The 27,183-nt window shown below is 30.4% G+C and overlaps 1 protein-coding gene across 8 annotated transcripts; it reads right to left on the minus strand.

The window, feature by feature from the left end:
- Positions 1 to 382: 382 nt before the first annotated feature.
- Positions 383 to 27,183, minus strand: LOC134711616 (malignant fibrous histiocytoma-amplified sequence 1 homolog). Of its 8 annotated transcripts, none has more exons than XM_063572326.1 (5): positions 26,867 to 27,183; positions 7,001 to 9,844; positions 6,577 to 6,756; positions 4,265 to 4,295; positions 2,182 to 2,412 (listed from the first exon to the last, which is right to left on the minus strand). In XM_063572326.1, the coding sequence occupies exons 2-5, from the start codon at positions 9,780 to 9,782 to the stop codon at positions 2,409 to 2,411; spliced, it is 2,997 nt and encodes a 998-aa protein (XP_063428396.1). In that variant the 5' UTR covers positions 9,783 to 9,844; positions 26,867 to 27,183; the 3' UTR covers positions 2,182 to 2,408. The 8 variants fall into 8 exon arrangements, with proteins under 8 accessions (XP_063428393.1, XP_063428389.1, XP_063428391.1 ...); XM_063572325.1 differs by lacking the exon at positions 4,265 to 4,295 and adding an exon at positions 3,844 to 3,927 and having other exon boundaries at positions 2,304 to 2,412; XM_063572324.1 differs by lacking the exon at positions 4,265 to 4,295 and adding an exon at positions 6,164 to 6,254 and having other exon boundaries at positions 2,309 to 2,412.

Raw genomic sequence — 27,183 nt, forward strand, 5'->3', positions numbered from 1 at the left:
CATTTCTTTTTATTAAAATGTCCCGTACCAAGTCAGGCAAATGGCCGTAGTTATAGTTTTCTCTCATTTTTAGTTTGTCACCCGTTTTTTTTTTATATTCTCAATCGATTTATGAATTTCAAACAGCGGTATGCTACGGTTGCCTTTATAGGTCAAAGTATACACGGCCTTCAAATCGGAGTCTTAGCTCACACCAAACAGCAAGCTACCTAGATTTGCATACTTTATACCTCATGGTTAAAAGTTTGATTGGTTTAATTTTTTGTCAGTACCCCTTCCGACCGTGCAAGGGCTGTATAGCCAGTCAAGGTCGTTAAAAACTTCCATTTGCCAGTACCCCTCCAAATAAGAAAAAGGAAAGAAAAAGAAAAAGAAAATAAAACAATGTAACAGATTATTTTAATACTTCCACTAGACTGTAACAACAGTTTTATAACAAATCACCATAATTTATAAACATGAAATGGACAAAATATTTTATAAATATGAAAATAGACAAAACATAAACTTGAATATCAGCAAAAACGTTTGACGTGAACTGAAAGACGAAATCTAGTGGTTTTAGGTCTAGATTTAACGTATTTCGTATGCATCGTTTTTAACTATAATATATGCATTATATTTTATTTATATGTGTTCTAAAATTATATGTGCCCAATCTTTTTTTTCCAACTTAAAACTAGAAAGTCAGTGACAAATGTGATAAAATGATTGATTATTATTTTATGTTCTTCAAACTTATTGACATATATTTAATCCATTACTATTTCTAAATTCTTATAAATATCCTACGTGTTTTTGGCAATAGGCGAGCAATTTTGTCTTGATACCATTCAGTCGATTCTGATATTTTCTCATACATACATATTAATGATTTCTATTTATGAGATAGGGTGATCAAGTTTTATGATGAGATGCCACATACATACATTCATAGTATCATCATATTAAGTTTCATCCAATCATTGGAAATCTAAATAAGAGGGCAACAATTAAAATCTGAGAAAAACCAAACTGTAATAGTTTGCTCGTGATATTGAAACTACAATAACTATGTATTTTTGTTTGTCAAAATTTAGCAATTTAATTGCATCCCTTTGTTATACAATAAATAACATACATAAAAACTTAACTAGTGCAAACATAACAATGTGCTACAGTTTTGCTATACCAATACCTAAAATGTACAGCTTCCTTATAATAATCAGCATAAAAAGAAAGTAAAGCCTCTCTTTATGAATCAGATTATAAAAAAACTCTGGCCAGGAAGACAAAACCAATTATTTTTAGATTTCTTATATTTTAAAACCAACAACTAAGGAGATCTACAAAATTTGCAAAAAGTTTATTTTCATTGATCAAGGTTACTTGGCGTTGAAACCATTTGAGTTATTTTTAATATAAAACAGCACGTTCTTTCATAAGATAATAATATGACAAAGTGGTATAAATTGATCATCATAATATAAAGATGGGTGAAGTTGGTCATATTATGATTCAAGGTTTCAGTAAATTATCTTCATATTAAGATCTCTATTTGTTCTTCATTCGCTACTTCTAAAATAAATGAAACAGTTATAAAATCTATGTATTTTCATCAAAAAAAAAGCACAAGAGTGACCAAAAGGAGACACAACTAGATGTATCATGACAAGTAATGTCTGTCCAGTGTAGGTAGTCCTTTCAACGGGTAATTAATTTCATCAGTCTTATGATTTATTTTTCTTGGGCCAAACTATTCATAAAAAATTACCAAAGCGAACCAGGATTTCAAATTTATGATAAACAGTCTTATAATGCTTATTTAATTTACATTTTACTGTTCAGAAAAAAATGATTTTCACATATAACATAAACAAAAAATATACTGAATAATTTCAAAATCATGTTAAAAATAGATTTTTCTGTTGTCCCGATTAAATTATAAGAATTTGTTCATTTCTACAGCTATGATTTTTTTTAACTAACGTGATATATTAGTTTGTGGGCTTGTCTGTGTATATTCGTCATATCCATATGCACCAGGCGAGATATCGTCATCATTGTCACATGCGTCATTATTTACTTCTTGTTCAATGTCTACCTCGTCCAAATCAGACAGATCTTGATAAGCAGAATTCGATGGAGTATCTATATTGTTATGCAAAGTTTCTATAGGAAAGCCATTTTGTCTTGGTTCCTCTGTGTTTTCTCCGTCGTCTTCTGCTTCCGGTGAAGCGAATTTAGATTGAAGAAGTTGAAGTTGTGACAAATCTGGTGTAGGAAGCATTGCACCGCGACTGCGCCGTCCAGATGGTGATGGTGTTGTGTATTGTCTGTTTTCTTGGTCAATGAGATCAGCTAGAGACTTCTGGTCTGCGACAGCAGCTCTTCTTTTCTGTCTTTGTTTGATTATTTCTTTCAAGACATCATCTGTAAATAAGGTACTCACTTTTGATATTTCATAACAGAGTTATAGTTTTGTATCAGCGTTGTGAAAACAGTCTCCACTGTTAACAATGTAAAAAGTACAAAGCGAAGCAATTTTATACTATAACATTTGATAAACAGACATTTAAAATAATGATTTCAATAGGGGTGATTATTTTTTATGATTATCATAAAAAAAAAAACATTTAAATATGTTTTGTGTTTTTTAAATAAAGCATTAGTTTCAGGACAGTATTTATTGATTTTAAACGAAAGTTATTTACTGAAAATCTAAAATTATGCTTTAAAGTTCTGGAATTACATTTCCATCTTCTGATTTCACAAACGTTTTCAATCATAAAACGAAATAAGTAAATATTAATTCACGGTTAAAATTAATTTGTATACAATATTTTTTTTTAAAGTTATTGGAAGACCGGAAATTTACTGTTAATATATTATATCATTTTTGTATTAAGAATGATCATTCTTATTTCTTTTGGTTTACTTCGATATCTTTTCATGTTGCTCTTTTGCATTTTGCAGTAATTTACCAACAAAAACATTACTATTAAAACGTTTCTTCGTATTTATATATCACTGGTAACAAATGAAGAGATATGATCGTACCCGATGAGTCAGTAAATCTAGAAAAAGATTTTCGGACGCACGAAATTTATAAAGTGTTATTTTCATCATAAATTGTTGAATTAATCATAAAAAAGTTCAAAACAATATGATTTCTCTGGAAAGTATACTGTTTACGACAATTACATAACACTATACAATAACATAACAAAAGTAGTTATTATTGAAACATTTTATCAGTTAGTGATTGATTGAAGTAAACTCATTAAAATGCATCAGTTCTACTGTCCCAAAGCACGTTTGTAATTTTATATTTAAAAGGATGACAGAAACGTTTGCAAATAAAAAATAACATTTTGTTATTGCAAGGAAATGATATTCACAATTCAACTTTCCTGAACTTTTAATAAAATATTAATTACTCTTAGCATAACATACTAATTTGACAAAACCAAACTTCGTAAAAAAAAAAGGTTGTCGTACAATATTAAAACACGTTTATCAAAAGTTAAACAGGGAAGAAGTTTCCAAACAATACTTTATTTTTAAAGCAAAAAAACTAAACTTTTGCTGTGCTAATACAAGTTAATGTGTTACTTCATTCAAACTTTAAACATGCTGTAAATAAATATATAGAATATCAATAAATTAGGCATGCAATGTCACGTGTTACTGTGTTAGTATGGCTTAAATAAAAGTGAAACAGGCAATGGAGAGGAAACATTCACATGGAGAAGAAAAAACTATTTAAATATAAAATGACAATACGATTTTAAATCATTGTTAAAAACACAAAATTAAGCAAGAATAAAACAAGAACCACTGCAACCGTTTTGTACCACAAACCTCAAGTTACATTCCCAATATTATATTTTAAACTTTTCAAAGCCTCTAGTTCTTTCAATTTTGCCTTTATATATTTGATGTCAACTGAAAACATTATATATAAACTATGTGTTACTACATTTTGTCCGTTTATACCATCCCTAAGCCGTATATAAGTTTTACCTGTTCGAGCTGCATCAAAACTCTTTCAACTAAAATATCAGTTATCAAATCAAACAAAATAATTACCAAGTGACTTAAATTTACAGACTGTCTGTTGCCTACTTGCAATAATAAGCAAACACGAACTCAACGAAAGATAGAATGCAAATTAACAGTGTTAGATGGGTCATCATTTTCAAATGTGGAAATTTAAGAAACGTGAACATGCATGATTGAGTGTGTGTGTGTGTGTCTTTGTGAGTTATTTTTGTTGTTTTACCTCTTTTTCAACATTGACATCATCTCGAAAACTGGAATTTCATACAACATAGAGCATTTGAAAAAAGCAAAGCTGTAAGCTATGTTGGAGGAAAAAACACAAACAAGGTGTATAATTTTCGTCCAGTATCGATTAACATGTTGAATGGACCAACTATAATTTTTTAAAAGTTGATCAATTGCTTTCATGTGTACAGGTCCGTTTACATGTGAAGAGTCACATAAGCTCTGGTTATATTAGTAAGCTTTAAAACTAAACGATAGACAGTTCTATATATAATGGAAAACAAAATTAGAATAAAAGAGAAGTTACAAACTATAATATATTTCAAAGAATGAATCAAAAAGTTCATTTTAGAAAAAAAAAAGAAATGGATAGATACTTATTTACACATATATATGTGTATATATATGTAAAGACACTGAATCCACTTCGTCATTACTTTTTCCGAACTTTCGCGCATGAATGTAACATTCGCCGTCAATTTTGTAATATAAAACACATTCAGAATCCTGATTTTTTTTACTTAAAACCTTTCAATAGATTTTATAAAGCATTTACCTGAATTCCTTATGAATTGCTTCTGTTTTGATATTTTTAGCAATTCAAAATATTTAAAGGAAGATACAACTAGTAAAACAACTTCAATAAAATACAACCGTACTTTATCATTATGTACGTTCGCATTTAAGTAAAATAGAGATTCAGTGTCTTTGAATGTATAACATCTAAAAGAAAGTACAACGTGAAGAGAATACCAAGCTTACTGATGTCATCTGCAAAATTAAAATAATCAGTTGAAATTAGTATTCGTTCTACTGAAATTGAAAAAAGTCTATTTACCACATGCTGGATCGATGAAATAAACAATATGAATTATTTCCCTTACATCTATTTATTTAGGTTTAACCTGTATACGGTGAAATATTCCATCCATAATCTAAGTGTAACCGGTATGGTACTGGCAAAGTACCATTTTCACCTCTGGAGTTCCCAACTCTATGTTTTATTAACTACTTTTAAGTTAAAACAAAAAGAAGAAGTAAAAAGCTCATAGATACCAAAGAAGAACCCAAAACCATGTAAAAATTACAAGACCAGCAACATTCCCCGAAGCACTGCACAAAAATACAAATAAGCATTGAGCAATACAAATTCACAAAAATGGAGTTAATTTCATGATGATGGAGTTGAATTCATGATGTTCATCGGATGGGTAAACGGTTTCTGCTCCACTTGTGCCACCCGATGTGCTGTTCGTGACAAATATGCATTCGATGATAGCATGAATGAGGGAATTACATTCAGTTACATTAATCAAATTTCGAAAGAAGCCATTTCCTATAATGGTTTACTTTTATAAATTATTATTTGGATGGAGAGATGTCTCATTGGCACTCACACCACATCTTCCTATATATATATATTTCATTAGGTTTTGATCTTGAAAAACAATTGCATAGCATATTTTTTTTTATCCTGTACCCAAAATAGAAAAAAAATAAAAATATTATATAGCCACAAATTAAAAAAGATAAAACAAGTAACAAAACAAAATAAGATTTATACTAGTATCTAAGACGATTGCATCAGGAAAAACTTTAAGGGTAAAATAAAAAAGAAAATTCTACTGTTTTAAATATATTCTTAAATTTAATTTACACATGGCAGTACATGATATTGTTGAGAGGATATAGGTAGTTACAATTAAATGGAAATAAAATTATTCAAAATTTTGAATATCAATTATCAAGTCACTATGACTAAGGAAGATTACATTTAGTGTGAGGGTGTATAAAGAAATTTTAATTTGCATGTGATGTGTAAAAATTAACTAGTCTATTCGTACCATTTACCATACAGATATTATAAATCTACATATTTTTGAAATTGACATACATATCTGATATCCTGTCAATAATTTCATCGCATGCCAAATATTGCTCTGCTCTCCATGACTTATTACTGTATAAATCTAAATCGCCAAATGCTATCAAGAAAATACCAATATAACCATATTACAACGTTAACATTTATTGATATCCATATTGTACATACGTTTTCGCTGGGAAAAGATTACATATAGGATTTGGACCTTTTTAAGAATAATTTTTGACAAGAAAAAAAAATGAATACAAACAATACATCAGACATACTAAACATGCTTCGATTAAATGATAGACGCAAATAGTGGTTTCATTTTTGGGTAAAGATAAGGCTATGGAAACTTGCAATCAATTTAAATGATTTATGAAATGTTGCACTAATCACCATGCCAAAAACAAATAAATAAATAAAAAGTTGTTAAATACCTGTTTTTTGTCCACGTGGTTGTATAAGATAATCTGTTTCAACCATTTCTTTACATGCTTCACATTTCCTTTGTAGATTGTCTTGTAATTCTGTTTGTAACTGTTTAGGTTGCTGCCACTCACCAACAAAGGATGGGCTATTACAAAGAGGGCAACATACTCTCCTTTCTACCAAAATACCTAAAAGTAGACACAATATTTATATTAATTTATTGGTTTTTTTTTATACTAAAGTTGTTACACAGCTTATACAGCATTCCGTATCTTAACAAACTTCATCTTTTTCGAGTACAAAGATCGACTCATTTCTAATTACACTGAGTTGCCTAATTTAAGCTTACTTATGGTAAAAAAAATACATCTGTAGCTGTTCGTTTATTCCTGATCAAGTTAAGAATTTTAAAGAGAATAGAAACTTTACGACTACCTTCATAACTCTTTATAGTTTCTTCAAACTCAAACAATAAAGGATAAACGAGGTTCCACATTGTACCAGGCGAAGCTTCATCCTCTTTTTCAATGTCAATGATGTCTGCTCGCAATTCAAACAATAAATCAGTACCAACATTATCTCCACCAGGTACGTAATGAATCTTTATATGAACTTTATGTTCATCATTCCTTGCATGTATCCCTCCTCCCCAATGCGCCATTAAATTCATCTTAACTTTTTCCTGAGAATCCATTTTCTTAGTTTTGTCCGGATAATCTGTTCTCGTTTTCTTTTGGTGAATTCGAATGCATAAGGTTTCGAAAAATCCTGGAGGAAAATAAATTGGAAATTTGCATAAAACACGAATATTCTTTCTTTCTGACAATCTCTGCCATTTCTCTTTCATATCTTCTGGTTCACCACATTTGCGTAGCCATGGAATGAGAATTTTCTGTATTTTCGTTTTCCCTTTGTCATCTTGCTTAACATGATAATTATATTTTGCAGTGCCCTGAGAACTTTCTTTAAGCTTTGCAACTGGGTATCCGATACAAAATCCTTCCAAAAGAATTTTGATAACGTCATCAAATATTTCATTCATATCTGTTGGAACTAAATCGCCGATCATTCCTTGAAGTAATTCACGGTCTATTACTCCTTCAGAAAGCAACTCGCTTTTTGTTCTTTCAAACCTGTTAGTGCTCATTCCAACAGCTTTGAAAGAGTTTGTCTTCTCGTATGATAAAACATTTGATATATCGTGATGATATATTTGTCTAAGTAATTCGAATAACCACAACGGTCTCACAAATACATATTCTTTCAAGGAAGGTGTTTGAGCGAAATTAAGAACCTTTCCCTTTTCGTGCAGATATTCTGTCATAGCATTTATCATTCTGCGCATTCCGAACTTTTCATCAACTTCATTTCGGAACTCTTCAAATGTCATCACTGGTTGTACCATAGTAACACCTTTTTCTTCGATGTAATCCTCTGCATCTACCCAGAACGTTTTTATCTCTTGCATTACGTTTGGAAAGTTGTCAGATCTTGCTAGCTTTTCTATTTCCTGTCGCAATAAATCAAATCCAAGAAATTGCTTCGAACTCGTCATGATGATTGTGTTTGGAACTCGTAAATGATCAAATGAATATTGCAATTTAGAGAGAACGACTAAATGTTCAGAAAGAGCCTTTGAGAGTTTCATTCCTGGTTTTCGGAAAGCTTGTATCCTTTCATTTATTGATCTAGCTCTCGTTTCCTTGTACTCTGCTAATTGTTTTTTAACATCTTCAATGACGTCGTTTTGCTGCGCTTTAGTCAACAAATCTCCATGTGTACCAACCAAAATTGTTACTATTTTGTTTGTCTTTGCCATCATCCAGTCAAACCAAGAAGCTATTAAATCGTCAAATTCCTCAGAAGAATACGCCTTCATATCAAACGTTAAAATTGCAATGGATGGTTGTTCAAAAAAGAGGTAGTGCGGATATCTGTAAAAGGCATGACCACAGAAGTCCCATATACATAAATTGAGCGATTTGCCTTGTTCTTCATCTCCTTCTGGTTCGTAGTCGATACTCATATCATAAGATTCTATTCCAGCACCAGCTTCGTGTACATCTTCTGACAAAACCCCTTGCTGGTCTATCAAAGACTGAATTAGGCTTGTCTTGCCGCTTTGGTGTGAACCCAAAACAACAACTTTAACACCACGATACACTTTCATTTTTAATCTCTCTTCGTGCATATAAATCATCATTGAGCGTAGATCTTGCATGTCTGCTGGTGGGAAAACAAGAGGATTGTCATCAATAATGAGATCTTTATCCGGGTCTCGTTCTAAATTTTTAAGTGAGTTGATATTTAGATTTTTTATTTTATTGCTACTAAGATCCGTCCTTTTGCATATTCGTAAAAGATGACCTGGGAATTTTGTGATTTTGTTTCCAGACAAATCAATGTCAGAGATCTCATGTTTGTTATTCACTTTGATATTGAACACAGGCACTTTGGAAATTTTATTTTGACTAGCACTTAAATATTCTAGTTTGGGTAGGAAAAACACATCAGACGGAAGCACTACTATACTATTCCCTGAAAGGTCCAGATCTCGCAACGACCTGAGGTTCCGCACATCACACTCAATCTCTTTGACCACATTGTCTTTACATTTTAGAACTTCTAACCTTTGCATATGACTGATATCTGGGAAGACATTAGATACTTTGTTATTGTCTAACACTAGTATTTGCATTCTTCTATTCTTTTCAAGACCTTTTAGACTGTCTAACCCATTTGTACTTAAGTCTAATCTGGCTAGGTATTTGAGTCGTTTAATTGCAGGTGGAACCTTTGTCAACTTATTATTGTTTAAGGCTAGATCAGACAGTTTTTCAAGTTTTTTCATGTCATCTGGAATAGCACCATCTCCTAACTGGTTATTGCTTAAATCTAACTTCTCTAAATGAGTAAGACGATCTATTAAACTTTCCGGTACAGTTTTCAGATGAATTCCTGATACGAGTAATCTTTTAAGAGAGTCTGAATATTTTTGAACATTTTCTATCGTTTCTTCTTTCGTATCAAATATACGAAGTGATACAGTTGCATCGTGTTGTTTTGTAGGAAGTCGATCTGGGTGTAAATGGCGTCCTCCTTGGAAACCGACGTGTGACATTAAAGGTGACAATTCCCTCACGATTGTAACCTTCCGCGACTTCTTTTGTGGGATGGGCTTGTCCACTTGTACAGAAGGCTTTCGCCTATTCATTTTATAATCTTGTTTTGACTTCAGTTTGTTATCTGTTCACTCCATGCCTTCTTCTACTAATTCTGGAATAAAAAAAAAAAATAATGTTTTAATATGAAAATTTACAACCATATAATCTTGTTACGGAAAGAACTGCGGCCTCCTGGAAATTTAATTCAAATCAAAACCTTTGTTTAAAGGAACGTAGATCGCACACTCAACGCAACTTCACTATGAATGAATAGCAGATTGTCAGATCTAATGAAAATATTAGTTTGAGTTGATGGAAGGATTAAAAAGGAGTGAAGATGTAAACAAAAAACTAGAATTCTGAACGGAAATCCTTTGGAAAATAAACAAAATAATAATGAAGGGTAGCAACACAAGATTACACGTTCAATCAACGAAAGTGGAGAAACGCATGTATATAAAACACGTTAAAAACCGCCAAACGCGAAATCAAACACACTGTACACTAGATGTGAGAGCAGCTGCTTTTGAACGATAACTATTTTTCTGTGCATGCGCCATAAATGACTCGAAGAACTCATAAAATGTATTCATTATACTTTGTGACACGTTCTCTTGATAACAAACAACCATTTTGCGATAACAATTAATAAATATTTGTTGTATTGTCACTTTTGGCTTAATATAAGTTTAAGAATTGTATGTAACTGAAGGAAAACAATCTTGTGTGAGTCGTCACGTATAGCTATATCAATTGCAAAATAGGACTGCAGAATAAAAACTATAAACACATTGGTTATAATCACAACAGGGCCCTTTAATTGTATTTAATCAAGTTTTATAACCCCATGTGTGTATGTTACTGGAAACCAAAACCAAAAAAACACTTTTAGAAATGCATGGTAAAAAGGTTCGTGTATCAGTCTTATCCAACAGGACTCGGAGAGTATTTGTTCTAAAATACTGTTTACGCATTAAAAAAGAAACTTATTCATATTTTATTTGTAAAACAATCAACAAATCAATATATCCTTCACGAAACCCCGTTAAAATCCCCTCGGTGGAACAGAGCTGTCTGATCCAACTTTAAAACAAGGACGGAAGTCTATAAACTCAGGACTTCGTAAATGTCCGGAGAGCCGACAACCTTGCTTCTGATCATCACATATTTAAGGTACCTGCAAACTGAGACTACTTTAACAAATTAGTGATTGTAGTCTCGGGTTCAAATTATCATTCCAATGAACAATATTATCCAATTGTAATTAATAGGTTTTACAGGAAGAAACTAATTACATTTATTTTCCAGGTTTTATATTTATATGTGTTCTATGGTAACCGCCATAATTGGTTTTAAAATCGACGTAAAATGAAAGATTTTAACCAAGTAATAATTATATTATCATTAGTTATGTATCCAAAAGCACTAGTGTTTAGATAAGCATCAAATTAACGTGAACTACAAACGCATTGCTAGGATTCAAATAAACTAGGTTTCAAGGCGGAAACTGCATGATTTTTACAGGTCTAGATCTGTCCTGTATATACATTGATTTAAGAGTAACTCAAATATGACAATTTTATAATGTGAATCAGATAGATTTTGCTTCATTTATAATTTCGTCAAATTTTCTTTTCTGATATTAAACTGACAACTTCAGATTTTAATTCAACGTTTAACTCACTGAACTGGCATGAATCTTATTCTATTCCAATAATTTAATCCTAATGCTGAATTGTTTTGCACATATCATATTCGAAATAAAAGAAATAAAACTATTGTTATATAACATCTTATTCTGTTATAAACAAGACATGAAAAAACGTATCTCTTATATGTCTTACCTCCTTCTGTAATGAAATGTTTTCCGTGGTTATATATCTCTATGTTTGGTTTAGACATATAAACAATCGTTACGTTTTAGGTATACACGACGATAGGTTTAAATGAGATAAACATTTTTATAATTACTTAGCATGTTAAATAGGTAAAAATGTAATTTGTTTTCGTTTGCTTGATCGGTTACGTATTGAAGTAGTCTCAACTTGGATATTTTAATTTCTTACGTGGTTTAAACATTTGTTTGTTGACAAAGAAAAAGATGCATTACGACAAAACACATATTGAATATCTTTTTATAAAATATTTATATATAAATTCCCAACTTAAAAAAAATGAATTAAAAAAGGTCAATATACCAACTAAGCTTACCTATTATAATATATTTGTCATTTCATTATGATAACAAAAGCAGGAAAACAAAACCAAAGATAAAAGCGTACTTTACCTATATGTGGAGAGAGGGAATAACCAACAAAATTCATATATAACAATTGAATTCAACTTTGTTTTACTTCGACATACATAAAATCATGTGACACATTAAATAGTGTGTTTTATTGACATTTATTTTCTGTCAATATAACTACAATGGAAATACATATCTACATATATAAGTATTTAAAAAATCTTAAGTTATACTAACAACTCCTCGACTAATAGCATGAATTAATGCACGATGTCTCAAATACCATTAAAACGGTAGTGTGTGAGAGAATTTTGTATGTTTGAACATAAACAGTGGTTCCATGGGAGTTTAAATATACGTGAAAATGTCTAATGGACAGTGTCTATTATAATCTTTACTTTAAATCAAAATTGTGTAAATATTGAACTTTATAGAAAGTACGGTAGTATATATGTACAGGACACTTTGGACGTCTTTTTACACCTTGAGGTGTTTATAACAGAACACTGTCAACAGTTTATTTGATAAAATGATAATGTTGTCCAATGTATAAATAAATTTAAAATATAGCAAATACACATAAAAAAAGAAAATGTGGTATGATTTCCAATGAGACAACTCTCCACAAGAGACCAAAATGAAACAGAAATTAACAACTATAGATCACCGTACGACCTTCAACAATGAGCAAAGCCCATGTCGCATAGTCAATCACACATGTTCACTGCAAGACGATTATTGACTGTACGTAGTTTACTACGGTTATTTGCATGGTGACGACAGCATAGTTTTCAAATGTTTTACAACACAGCTTTTGGTCATTTACATAATATGTTCCTAACTGAGATTAGAAGCTAAAACATAGTGTTAGTGGTCTCATCTTACAGACACGTTTTCCTAATAAAAACCAAATATTAAATAACTTAAATCGACAATAACCAAGACTAAATTCAAATATTACATAACTATATTAGTTATTTGACAATAATTGTTCATCATTACGAATAATCCTATTGAAAGTAACATACGGAGATAAGATCTAGACCATGATGCAACAGTGGAATTTAATATAATACTTACTTGCAAAGGGAAAACATTCTTAATATGTATTTTCAAACAATGTCGTTTTTATCACGTTAATACTTTATTATAACCATAAACTGGTAATAGAGTAGCAGTAACTAGACAATTTATTGGCAAGTTATATACAATCATGTGAAACTTAAATATTTACAAGGATTATTTATCACGTCTATCAATATATATATATATTTGGGATTCGAACCTTTGAGAAAAGTACGAACAACCCAAATGAGTAAATTATCTAACTATGTATATCAGTATTTACAATTGCCGTTCCCCTTTCATTGCCATAGCATGTATTCGCTAAAAAGTAGGCAATGGTCAACAATAACATTAACTGCACCAATTTTACTCCATCTTATGCGAAAAGTTAAAAATAAAAAAAGTATAAAATAGAAAACAAAGCATTTGTGAGTTTAAACAATTAAAAGGGAGAACCGGTTCGAAATCAGTAATGGGTTATCTTGGTGATGCACTGCAGCCATGATAAGTGTTCCAAAATGTATCTTAGCGTAACACTACAAACAAGTGTTCCGAAAAGCTTAGTTATACGGTGCATAAAAGTATTCTATAATCTTGGCGATACACTACATACCAGTGTTCTATAAATTTTAAGCAGCAAACCTTCACGTGTTCCAAATAGCATCTTGGCTGTACACATCAGAAACGAACACGAAAGACTTTATTTCAAAATTTAGCTTGGCAGAAATTCACTAGCTGGGAATGACCAGTTAATAGTATAAACTTAAAAGTTCAATAGCTCTACAGCAATGCACCATACAATCTCATAAAAATGTGACTTAACAAGGTTATATCGTGGGTATAGATTATAAAATTAATTCTTATTGTATTACATTTGCTTCATGCCAAAAAGGCTTGGAAAAGTGAATTGGATTTAATTGTTATTTTAAAGTCTCATAATGGATTATTTTAATATTTCGTGTGAATTTTCTTGTTGGCTTTAAACATTATGCTGTTTTATATAGTTCAATTATGCATGTAACATATTTCAAATAATTGGCAGTTGGAAGCTGACCATCAAGGCGAATGGGGTAGTCATGAAATGAAAACAAAATGTTGAAATTATATACCCATGTATTCTTATAATATAATATAGTTTTAAAGTACATCGGAAATGCATAATGCATTTACCTATTTAAAATGTAAATGTAATTTGGAATACTTGGTTGATCATATCTGATAACAAAAATTTGAAATATATTAAACTAGACTGAGCTTTTTAAATGAACATGACTTACCCGAACAGTTGATGACGTCTCCTTTGACACTACGATCGGAATCAACAATACACAAATTGGCAAGGTGTACTTTTCCTACTTTTCAATTATTAGAAATCATTCCAATATTAAATATGATATTATTAAATACAACTCCTTTATGTTTTTCTTTTGATACGAAACAATAGTCTTCAAAGTATCTCCTCAACGATGAAACCTTACAAGACAGAAAAAGTTAACGAATTTATAACAACGGTACGTATCGGGTATCCCAACCTTGAAAGAGAAGGCTTGATATGGACATATGATTAAATCGGAGATTAGTAGAGGGTTTAAAAGATTTACAATAGCTTATTCAAATGATTTAATTTTCTAAATGGATTGTAAAATGACAAATGTCTTAATGATATTAGCCAAGATCATGCATCATTTGATTAATAAAATTAAGTGCATTTTAATTAACCGCACTTACTTTAATTTAGAACGATATTACATGTATATGTGAATACCATTGCACGTCTGTGTTGTGAAATTAGAAATGATAAATTAACGTCTATTTCTATAGAAATCGAATTAACAAAATCATGTTTTGACATGGAAAGATCTGTTATTAAAACAGAGATTATAAACCGAATGCAACTCTTTTCACCCAAATTTGAAAATTAAATGAATACTACCATGCCGTCAACGATTTATAGACTTTCTTTTCGTCTATAATTGGTATATTTAATGGCATTTCCTATTTGTATTTAAACTCTTTTAATAGCTGAACTTAATAATAAAATATGTCATTTTTTTCATTTTATGTGGGAATTACCGCCAATTTCTTAAATATCAAGAAGTAATGTATGTCAGTTCAAAAAGAAACACGCGTTTTATTGGCTAAATCTCAAATGTCTTTCGTCTGACTGCTTATTTGATTCACAGGCTATTCAAGTCCTTTTGGCTAATATCATTATAATATAAGTGTCCTAGTATACATTTGGTAAATTGTCTGCATTTGTTTTTATTACAGATTACGTTAAAACTAATGGTGTAACAGTAGTCAGAATTATTCGCGAAATTCATTTTTAATTTTGAGAACAGCATTACCGAGTACTTCTGCTATTTTTGTGATCTTCTATTGTCTTAGATTAATATTAATTGTTTATTGTTACATGACATGATTGGGCGGGTGGATTTCAAAGTACATTAGACACCGTTTTCAAGATAAGCTTGGGAATATCCATTCATCGAAAGTATAAGGGCGCTCCTGTTGCTATTCTGAATCTTCAATTAAAGCAATTTGTCTAACTATTGATCATTCTTAGCATTGCACCTTTAGAAACTTTCCTTTAAGTGCTGATTTGCAAGAATTGTGTTTTGTAATAGTTACTCAATTTTAAAAGTAAGACTTCTCATGTATAGGAAATCAGTTACCTTGTGCTTTTATAAACTAGTTTTACCCAGATAAGGTAAAGCACCGGGAGACTATCATTTATAAAAATCGTGTATATTGTACAGGCTATATCAAAAAGCAAATTTGATTTCATGATCTTTCTTTAATTTCCACGTCAGATTAACGATTAATCTTTTGAAGTTTTCAATTTACGTCATTTTAAAGCTCCAATCTGATTGACCTTTTTTCATAATACAAAGTGGTGGGGCAATCAATTTCATATTGTATGGGTAGCACCAAAACCCGAAGAACTTTTTTGAATGAAATTTAAATATCGTTGATACTACATCAAGAATATTATAATGTTGTTGAACATATGATTCTTACAGTCATAAAACAAGACCAGATATACTCAATGTTAACTTGTAATCATTCTAAACATTCATGATACTGACGCGCACATTTGTGTTTCGATTCCAACGCAAAAATATAAAAAGAAGTCGATAACAACTGACTTATCAAACATTCGACTTTATCAACCATCGGCACGAATGGAAAACAACTGTCACGTTTCTAAATTGGTACAGGCAGTTTTTGAAGATATTTTTTGCATGAACCCCCTTATATATTGGCGAGTTTTGGATGTGTCTATGGGCCACTCGATTTCTCTCGACCGGAAGTCAGAATAAATTTCTCGGAACGTCTCGAAAGTTTTCGGTTATTTATACAGGTCTTAACAGGTCGTTATCAAGTCTTTGATGTGGTCCCTTGATGGCCCTTGACGATGCGATTATATGTTTTAAAACGACCACTGTACACTGTATGTATCTAGGTCAATTATAACGTGGTAGTGTCTGCTGATAACATGTAAACTAATTATGTTTGAAGATTGAACCACGGGATACTGTGTATTTCATCATAGACTTACGAGAGAGAACATTCTGATTAAAATATTAATATTAGATCGGAAAACAGAAAGATAATATTCTTATCAAATGTATTTTATTCAATCCGAATCAAAGAAACATATATAAAATATATACTGTATTTATGTTTCTGAAGAAACTAACAATGATTGAAATCAGAATGTTTTCAGAGTTGCAATTAAAAAATAAGCATTTTACAAGATACTCTGCTTTGGTATTTTTAAATATTCATTGTACAGGAAACATAAAAATTAAATCTTGATAAATTCTTGCATCATACAAAAAACATGTTCATAAACAATAATCCTTATATTTCTACGTTATTTATTTCATACCATTTTGTTATTTGGGTTTTATGAGTAATTATTATTTTTTTGTTTGTATTATTATATATCCATAAAAACAGAAAGTAAGATAAATTTATTAAATATTCAAATTTTAAACGGTCGTGAATAAAAATACTTGTGTGTTTTCCAATTCATAAAGCATGATTTTAAATCCTTGCAGGATTTGAAAAAAAATACTAACATGAACATTAGTTTATTATGAAATTTCAATTCAAATTTTGTTTGTTTGTTTTAATATTTTAACCTTATAGCATCTACATACTTGTACAATGATAAGGTTTTGAAAATTGTATTCATCGTGTTGACCAACTATCCGACATGTCTTTATTCATTCACATTATAGATCACATTTCAAAAGCACACTATCGGTTTGCGTTCTCAAACATTTTGGATAAAAAGTCAATGAGTCCGGAGTCAAAACATTTAATGTAGACCGTTTAACATTCGAATTCAACTAATAGATTTTCCTGAGTATCAGTGAGATTCTTTCTATTTACTATTCCGTGCGCTAAAATACTACTTGCATGCAATACTATTAAATTCACTCATGAAAGCTTATGTTCGTTTTTGTTATCTAAATACAGGACAAGGCAAAAAGAGCTTTACATGTGACTTTCAAGCACGGTCATCATTACTAACGACATTTTGACCTCGAGTTGTTTCTATTTTATTTCTTTTTTTAGTCACTGTTCCATTATAAACTTTGACCTGTTCGAAAAGCTAAGGATTGAGTCTACCAAAGAATAGATTCCTTAACTTTGTAAAGTACATGTTTTTAGCCTTTTAACTTTTTTCATTCGAGCGTCACTGATGCTTTTCTTGTAGACTTAACTCGTGTCTGGCGAACATCATTTTAATTCTGGTATCTTTTTATGTCTACATACCTTTTTATATAAATTGGTTATTTTGAGAGTGTGTAAAGGTTTTCATAAAATTCTGAATTGAGAAATTCTTCGACAAAACTAAGTTTCCCTGTATAATGTTTGAATTGATCCTTAAAATTTGAGATGTTTTATAAGACCAAAATAAGTCTCTTCATAAGAGGTCCCAATGAATTGCACCATGCCACAGGTTTCATCGCATACAGCATCTACCATGAGAACAAAATATAAAGATATGATAGATAAAATAGATGCATCCAGAATTCTAGATTATAAAGAAAACCGAGTGCATAGATTTATATTGCGATAGGTTTGTGCAATTTGCATAAATCATCCGGTTAGTAGAAATTAGAATTTGACAAAGAGTTATAATCGGAAACATTATTTACATTCCCAAGTAACAAATAAAATAGTCGAGCTTTAAAATAACTATTCAAATAGAAGCTGTAAATATATACTTTCAACTGGCTTATTTATTCACAGTCAATTTTTTCAATTCAAAAGCAAACACAAATTCAGCAACAATCTTTTGGTGACCCGGCAGTCAGCGGTCTTAGGTTCATGTATTGCTTTTCTTTTTTTAAAGAAAGAAACTTGTTTTTATTAAACCTGCATGGTTTACTTTTATAGCTAGTTTAAAATTCACTTGAATGACTATGAATAAACATGTGTAGTATCACAAAACCAAAACATGATGCAATCATTGAACATGCATAGAAAGGTTTAACGCTGCATGGCGGTTGAGAGACGATCTACTGCAGTAATCTTACTTTGCCTTTAGAGCACGACGCTCTCGCATAAGAATTCTAGTGGTCAAATTGATCATGACATAGAAAAATAAGAAGCTGTGGTATGATTGCCCATGAGACCACTCTCCCCAAGAGACCACATGTTCACCAACGGTAATGCAGTAAAAGAAACATTAGTCGTTTAAGTACATTTCTAACCAATAGAAGCAAATTAACGAACAATTTAAATATCAGGATTCTTTTGTTCCACTTAGATAAGTTAATCAATGCATCCATAGAAATACGCTATTCTGATGTTGTGTATACTAGTCGAGAACAACAAAGGTTGAACAATTATAGAATCAAGATAAAACTTTAAATATTGACTATCATTTATAATCACTTTTGACAAACTGTCGATAACATCAATTTATCTTCATTCCACTAAGCTGGTGATATTAAGTTAATCGGCACACATCAATATTAACTATTGATTTTCAATTTTCCCTCTTATGCTTAACTGAGACAATTAGGTCAGTATATACTGCTTATTACTTTGTTTGGTCGATAAATATCAAATGCTGACCACTTGAAGTATTCACGTTTGGTTTTTGTATATTGTTAGGTTGTTGTCTAGTTTACATTTGCCTGACTTTTACGAGTCGCGCAGTAAACTTGGAACATTTATATAGGTTCTTATATAATCAATATCAATCTGTATCGGACAAAGTAGTACCGGTAATATATACTCATTATACTCCACATATAACGATTGTTTACAAATTTTTGACTGCTCAAGACATATTGCAAAATGTTCATAAACTATAAAATGTCAACACTGACCAAATTAATATATTTTTTTCAGTTTAGAGTATTTTACAGCAAGCTTGTTTATTGAAAATAATAGCAATAATGTTTTAACACTATAAATCAGAACACGAATTCGGATTAGCCGTCAGACGTATAGTTTACATCTGTATCATCAATGGAACATTATATATACATAATTAGTAGTAATAAATGTACGAAACTTTCCAAAATCAGTGGAATTCTTTTAAACATGTTTTTGGTTACCAAATAGATTATGACTTTGCTTTAACTATTTCTTAACAACAGGTTACAAAAAAAATAAGATTAAGGAACACAAACAGACCACCAAAACAAGGAGCTCAGGTGCTCAAGAGTAGTAAGCGGTTCTTGCTTCACTTGAAGCACCCGTTGTTTTGCTCAATGATAAAATATATATGAACCGTTCTTGGTCCTATGTAATAACAATGCACTAATTGACTCTTTGAACCTTCCCAATTACACCAAGAAGGCCTATCAGCAACTGAAACGAATAAGCTTTTGTATGACAATGGTGAAAGAACTTGACATCTTAAAAGTGTTTTCCAATATCCTACAAAATTAAATGTCACGTACTCAAACGTGGAAATAAATAAAGATATACAAACTTTAACATTATGCGTTTCATTAAAAACCCGAAATAAAAAATCAACACTGAACCAGAAGTGTTGTGTGAATTATACTCCTATCCTATACATTTTACAGTAAATAAACATTATTTGGGCCAATACTTCATTTCACAGTAAATTTAAAACCGATTTTAACAAGTATCATTGAACAAATAGATGATAAAGCAAAATGCACAATCAAGTATTTGAATTGTAATTAAGCAACGAAAAATTCTCTTTAATATGTGTTTTACAAAGCCCTTTTGAAAACTAAAAAAGAGCACGGAAACCAGTGTTTAATGACAAATATGTGTTTGATCAAGCTTTTAAAAGGGTACTGAAAAGTATTTACAAACCATCGAAGAATTTATATGATACATCTAAAATTACTTGTTTTGTGACAAACTTTTATTTACTTTGAAAGAGAAAATGTACACAGAACGTAATGGTTTGTCAATCAAATCAAATGGTTACTGGGTAATTATGGACAACATTATATTCATTGTAATTTATCAAATTTATGGATTTACTAAAAACGATAACTATCGAATAGATATGTGATTTATATGAAATTCTTACTTAAATGGCTTACACAAATAAACTTGTAATCTTCATATTTCAATAAGATATAAAGTAAAAAAAAAAATAGCCCAAGTTTTTACAAGCTTTAAGGGTTCTTAGGTTGATGGAAAAGTTAACAAAGCTTAAGATATACAATATATTATTTGAATAAATTGCACTGCAGTTTATACGCCTTCGAGGGCTTTCCCTAAAAAGTTGAAGCTCGAAACTTTAAAATGCTCTAGGCGGGTAATTCTACTATTGATTCTTCTATTATTAAAAATTAGACCGTTAGTTTTCTCTTTTGAAATTTTCACCTTTTATCATCTTTAGGCCTTTTAGCATACAATACAGTTTGTTTTTCTTCACTGATAAAGGTCTTGAGTTGACCTGTAATTGCTCACAAATTTATCCTTTGATCTTTAGTGGACAGTTGTATCATTGGAAATAATACTATGTCTCTTATTTCTACTATACGTTTATTGTTTTCCCTTTTTATAGAATGTAAAACTCTTTAGTTATCAAACTGAGTTAATCAATTTCGAAATTATTTGGTCAAAATTAAGTAACTTTAAAAAATGCATAGAATAATTGATGTATACATTATATGGTTGTGCCATCAACGCATATTCCAAGAACAACTGATAAAATCTGCTTTTCTACTACCAATGTTTCACAGTATAGATGATACTATTATCTAAGTTCACAAAAGGCGATTGGTGATCTAAAATTAAATTGCACATTACAAAAAACAGCAGGCAAAGATAGCAAACTTCATTTCGGGGGCTTATGATATGCATAGATTTTTGTTAGTATCAAATAAAGGGGTCAATCGAAGATAACCTTCTGTAATATTTATGACGGAATATTTTAATATCTTAGGAAGTATAAATTTAAGAAAGTACTCATACAACGTTCTTATGTTTAATATGGCATATTTATATCTGTGAAAACTTTAATTTATTAATCTTACTTTCACTCAAAAGGTATGAATGATTATAAAGACCGAAAATTTACTTCTCGAGTGCAACTTGTTACATAATAAAACCTCATAAAGTTACTGGTTAAACTCAAGATTAAGAGCACTTTTCTGACATGTTTAAAAAATTAGTTGACAATATGAGAAAATTATAGACAAGTAATAAAAACTGCATAAAAAAATATCAATTGAATAAATAAAAAACCAAGTTGTTTAAATTAGTACCTTTATGATTCAGTAATCGAATTTATGGCTTATAAGGTTTCCTGTAGTTTTCTGTAATGCATGCAATACAGAACTAACTATAGTTCAAAATTAATATTTATTACTTGATAGCAGCAGTTCTTTATAAAAAAATTAACACGAGTCATCGCCCAGGCGAATCAGTTTCCTTTTAGGAATCCAGATTAAATTCTGTAATGAAAGAATTTAATACCAATGGAACAATATGATGAAACATAATAAATGTTTGATCAATACACCTTTAGTAAATATATTGATCATCAAAATAGAAGTTTGTATAAAATTTAATTCTGTACTTCATTACCTTGTAGATATTACCTATCTATGTATAGTAAAGTCTATGGCCATTTTCAAAAACAAGATAATTGTTGACTCTTTGTGTGTCCATGTTTATGCATATTAATTAAAGGTATTAAAACAAGATTTAATCTGGTGTACCAAAATTAACCTTGTGGCATTGGATATGAGTCAGCTTTTTGTTCATTCTGGGAGGTTTTGAGTTCAATGATCTTCAATGTCTCATGGCAAACCAATGTTAACAAAAGATACAGCTGACGTATACATCTTCAGCTTTTGTATTTTTTTCATTGACAGCAAACCAAAGATCAAATAAAGTATGAGAACTTGTTAATCGGCTGTTTTCAATTTATTTGAAGTCATGATTATCAAAGGAACCACAGTTTCAATTCCCATGCGATCCCATCGAATAATGGTAATTGTTTCTTGTATATCTGCTTTAAACTACATTAGTAGATAGTATCTTTGAATTGTAATTAAATTTCTTAACGAGATTAAACTTACAATAACACAATTTTAATTAAATTTCTTATATTTTGGTAAGTTATTTAGAATGTATGTAAATACAAGAACATCAAAAATTGACGAAGGTTGCCCCACGGTCCTTTACGAATATAGCATTTGCAATTTAAATGATAATCATCTGTACCTAAAACATATACTTGCAACTGAATGCATAGTCTATATATTCATTTCAAGCATAAGTAAGTATTCAATGGGAATAAATCAAGTGTTTTCCCACAAAATTGCACCAGATTATTTGTTGATAAAATTTATACAGACATGCTGTTTTAACAGTGCCAAGTAACTCGGCTTACACTATGTAGACTTCTGGTCTTTCGTGATATATTCAAGGAGCTCAAATATTAATTGAAGTTTAATTATTAAATATCAGCTTTGTGTTTGTGATTGGTTTTTTTTTATTTCAAATTTGCTTTGTTCAATTTTTTACATATCAAAATCATATGTAATTTTAGAACCATGATCTTGTTATGGTTTATATCCATTTTTTTATTGTTGATTTACTTGATTAAGATTTTACATATTAAATTCATTTGTAGTATAAAGACCAAGAAATTTTTATGTTTTTCCGAATTTTCGATTACTGATTCGCTTTATTAAGTTTTTTGCATATTGAATTACTTTTGAAAAATAAGGACCAAGAACTCTTTACTTAATATGGATGCATTTTATTAAAGACTGATCGAGATTAAAATCAAATTAAGTTTCACAGTGACTTTTTCCCAAACGTAAGATTGGTCTCAGGAAAATATGGGTTTTTGTTGCTTCTAAATCTTTAGACAGTTACATGGAAAACTGTATGGAAAGCCAAACATGTTTGACAGTACTTAAACAAAACGGCATCTTAGAAGAGTTAATATCATGTTATGTCACTTTTGCCTGAGGAAGTTCCATTTGGTTAAAGCACAAACACACGTTTATGAACGGGAAATAGGTAGTACATATTTCCCATGTATTTGTTTCACTCCGACTGTGTCAAACTCTGAAAGTTGTTTAATGCTACTGGAATTTGCATATTAAAGAGTATATAACATATACATGAAACATTTTAAAACAATGTCAAATATTTCTGTAAAATCAAGATGTAATTTAGTGCTATATATATGTTGCCGTTTTACATGTTTTTCACAGATTTCACATCGTCGCAAATCTCTTACCAATTGCAAACGTAATCATTATTTTTCGAAAGACAAATCGAAATTAAAATAAAGACAGGAGTTCTTCCTTTTCTTATTTAATATATAGTTGCTTGCAAAAAAAACCCGAGGTTTTGTGCAATTTTTAGGACTGTATACTTACGTCATATGTTTGCAAGAAAAGCAATAATTTGATTAGAACGTCATATATATATATACTTACACAAAGTAAACACAATGAGCTGTGTAAAAATTCAAAGCGTTTCGAAAAAAGACCATGGTGAATTCAAAGATAAATAGAGAGAATTTTGCCATATCGCTATACTCAAAATACATCATCACAATAATGTCAGTACCGAAGCCGTACCAACTAAATCTAATAAAAAAAATCACTGACTACACAACTAAAACCGAAGACTTTCGTAACAATTCCACATTCAATAAAGACCCGAACAATGAATCATTGAACGACATGTTTATTTAAAATTTAAGCCAATATTAGCTTGAAATGAATGGATCACAACAAACCGTTTTATCAATATACAATTCAAACATTACATCATTGTTTGAAATATATCGATAATTGATCTGGTCTTCAAAATCCTTAAGGATTGTGGTGTGCTTATAATGGCTAATAAGACGGATTTCTGAGAAGATTCGCAAATATAGGTGGTTCCAAGAAATTAAAAACTAGCTTTTATACAAATGAGGAGATGTGGTATAATGGACAATGATAATGAGGCAACTATCTAAAAGAGTTTAAATGAAGTGGTAGTAAGCTATCGTAGGCCAACATAGGTCTTCAACAATGAAAAAACTCATTCCGTATAGTCGACTATAAAAGACCATACACGATATGAAAAATGTGAAACAATTCAAACGAAAAAACGACGGCCTATTTTATAAAAAAAAAAAACAATTTACGAAAATTGCTCTGGTAGTTCAAAGATAAATGCAGGGGAAATAAGACATATCTCTATATATACTAAGTACTAGTAATCAACATTTGATAATCACAATCATGCCAGTGCAGAAGAATAAATAAATAGAGGCTGGTATGTTAAGAAATTCGTAAGCATATAGAAACAGTATGACTTAACGTTCGCAATACTCATACAGCCTGCAATTTTACGGGCAACTTCGTTTTGAATCAACAGACAGTAATCCGTAGAATATATATCATAAATATATCAAAAGTTTCGACCATTTACAAAATACTCAATTACTAGCATGGCCTGTTTATATTCTTATTTTTGGTAACGATGACGTCTTATTTTGATGGCGGTTAGGTTGTCAGAGGTACTTCTTGAAAGGAAACATTAATGAGTCATTTCCTTGGAGTTTGGAAACGGCCAAGGCAATTTGAACGAATTTTGAATTCTTATTCTGTCTTCATGAATGATGGCAATACTTTTTTTCGGCTAAACATCAGACTAAAAAAAAATAATGTTGTTGCAGTTTTTTTAAAGAATTATTGGTGTGCAGTTTGATTTCATTTGGATCAGCGATTTTCTATAAGAATTGATAGACGGATACACAAAACGTTAAGACATGCTCACAGTGACATTTAGTAAAACATTTTGTAAAAGCGTCTGCAGAATATCATTTTTATATAGAGTAAGTACAAAAACATTAAATTTACTAATACGAATGAGAAGAAGATTTCACATTTATATAAATTACATTTAAATTCAAATAGTTTCAATCTAAAATTAACTTTATGCTCAATTAAACATAGCTGATATATTTAAATTTTGGAATTTGATTATATCGTTAAAAAGAAATTGAAAGCAATAAAAATACTGTTAGAATTTTGAATGAATTAAATGTGTACATCCTGTACAGTTTCTAACATAAATCTTAACGAAACGTTACATCAGAAAAAAACTAATTTATTAGCTCATGGTCGCTATTGTCGATATGAAAACGCATTATTTAGTTCTTCCAAGGAGGTTATACTAATATACCCTCCTTGGTTATTTATGATATTTCGCTTTCCAAGGGTTAAAACTTCTCCTTTCTTTTCTCGTGGTGTCAAGCTATTTGAGGAAAGCAAAATGAATAAGAATTAACGCTAGGCAGCATTATATCGTTACAAATATTGATATCAAATATACCATTTGTCAACGATGGTGAATTGTGGTATACCAACAAAGCTTCTCGACCCGGTCACTACACAGATTTTTCAACGGAATTATGTTTTGTTTTTATGCTTATGTTATCCTGAAATCATTTCGTAACTTCTCTACATACAGAATTTAAGTATTATACTATAGAATGCATGAACATTATCGGATGGTGTAAAAAAAAACAGTGAGTAGTGATTTGATATGATAATGATTTACATGTTATAAAAGGATTCTTATAAAATATTATTTACTAACCTGACATGCAACGTGTTAAATATAGATATAACTATAACGCTAAATTAACGAATCGCTAGATAAAACATACCAACAACTTTTTAATCAGTTAATATAGTTATAGAAATTTTTAGAACAAGCTACATTGCCTTCCCTCCATGTAAGATATCTTCATTTGGTTAAGAAGCAATAATTTCAAAATCAAAATAAACATAAAACTTGAGAGAGACCGCAACCCATTTATTTTGATATCCTAAATTGTTCATAACTTTACGATAGATACTCTGATAAAACACAAAATTCGTGCAAACAGGGTCTTATCTATTAGGATAATCAAAATGTAAAAATCGAAGAAGAAAATATTCTACGCTGAGAGATTATATTTACGTTGATATAATTAGGTACAGGTCTACGTTTTCTTGTTAAGAAAGGGATAAAACTGATTTACAGTGACACGAAAGTAACTAAACGTTAATAAGAAAAGGACCAACGTTTTAGCATGTATATTTCGGACAAAAAAAGCATTAAATGGATTGACAAAAGCTAAAAAGTTATATAGTAGACTAGTTTAAATCAATTCTTTGGGTGACAAATTGCTGTGTTGTCACAACTATATCTATACATATCATTCAATAAAGGTGTCATATCAATGACTTTACCTGAGGGTACTTCAAAAGGGGGTAAATATTAATATTTTGGTCTATATAGAGATAAAATACGATTAATCTATAACAATATATTAAGACATACCTGTATTGTTTCAGCTTGTTAAGCCCAATTCAATATTCAATATCATATACGATCCCACATGTAGGAAAATATCAACAGTTAAAGCGCAAACGTGAATAAGATTGTCGTAACCAGGGAAGCTTTAAATGATCTATTTCACTAGGTATTGATCCACATAATTCGTTCAATGTCGCTATCATTACAACAAAATCTTCTCCTCGAACACTTCCTATGTTGTGTTGTTACAACACGCAACTATTGTTGGTCACCTGTAGCATTCCTAACTATTCCAATAATTAAACAATCGAGAGAAATGTCTTGTGTGTTTCATAGGCTAA

This window comes from Mytilus trossulus, chromosome 3 (genome assembly GCF_036588685.1).
Source record: "Mytilus trossulus isolate FHL-02 chromosome 3, PNRI_Mtr1.1.1.hap1, whole genome shotgun sequence".
NCBI lineage: Eukaryota > Metazoa > Mollusca > Bivalvia > Mytilida > Mytilidae > Mytilus > Mytilus trossulus.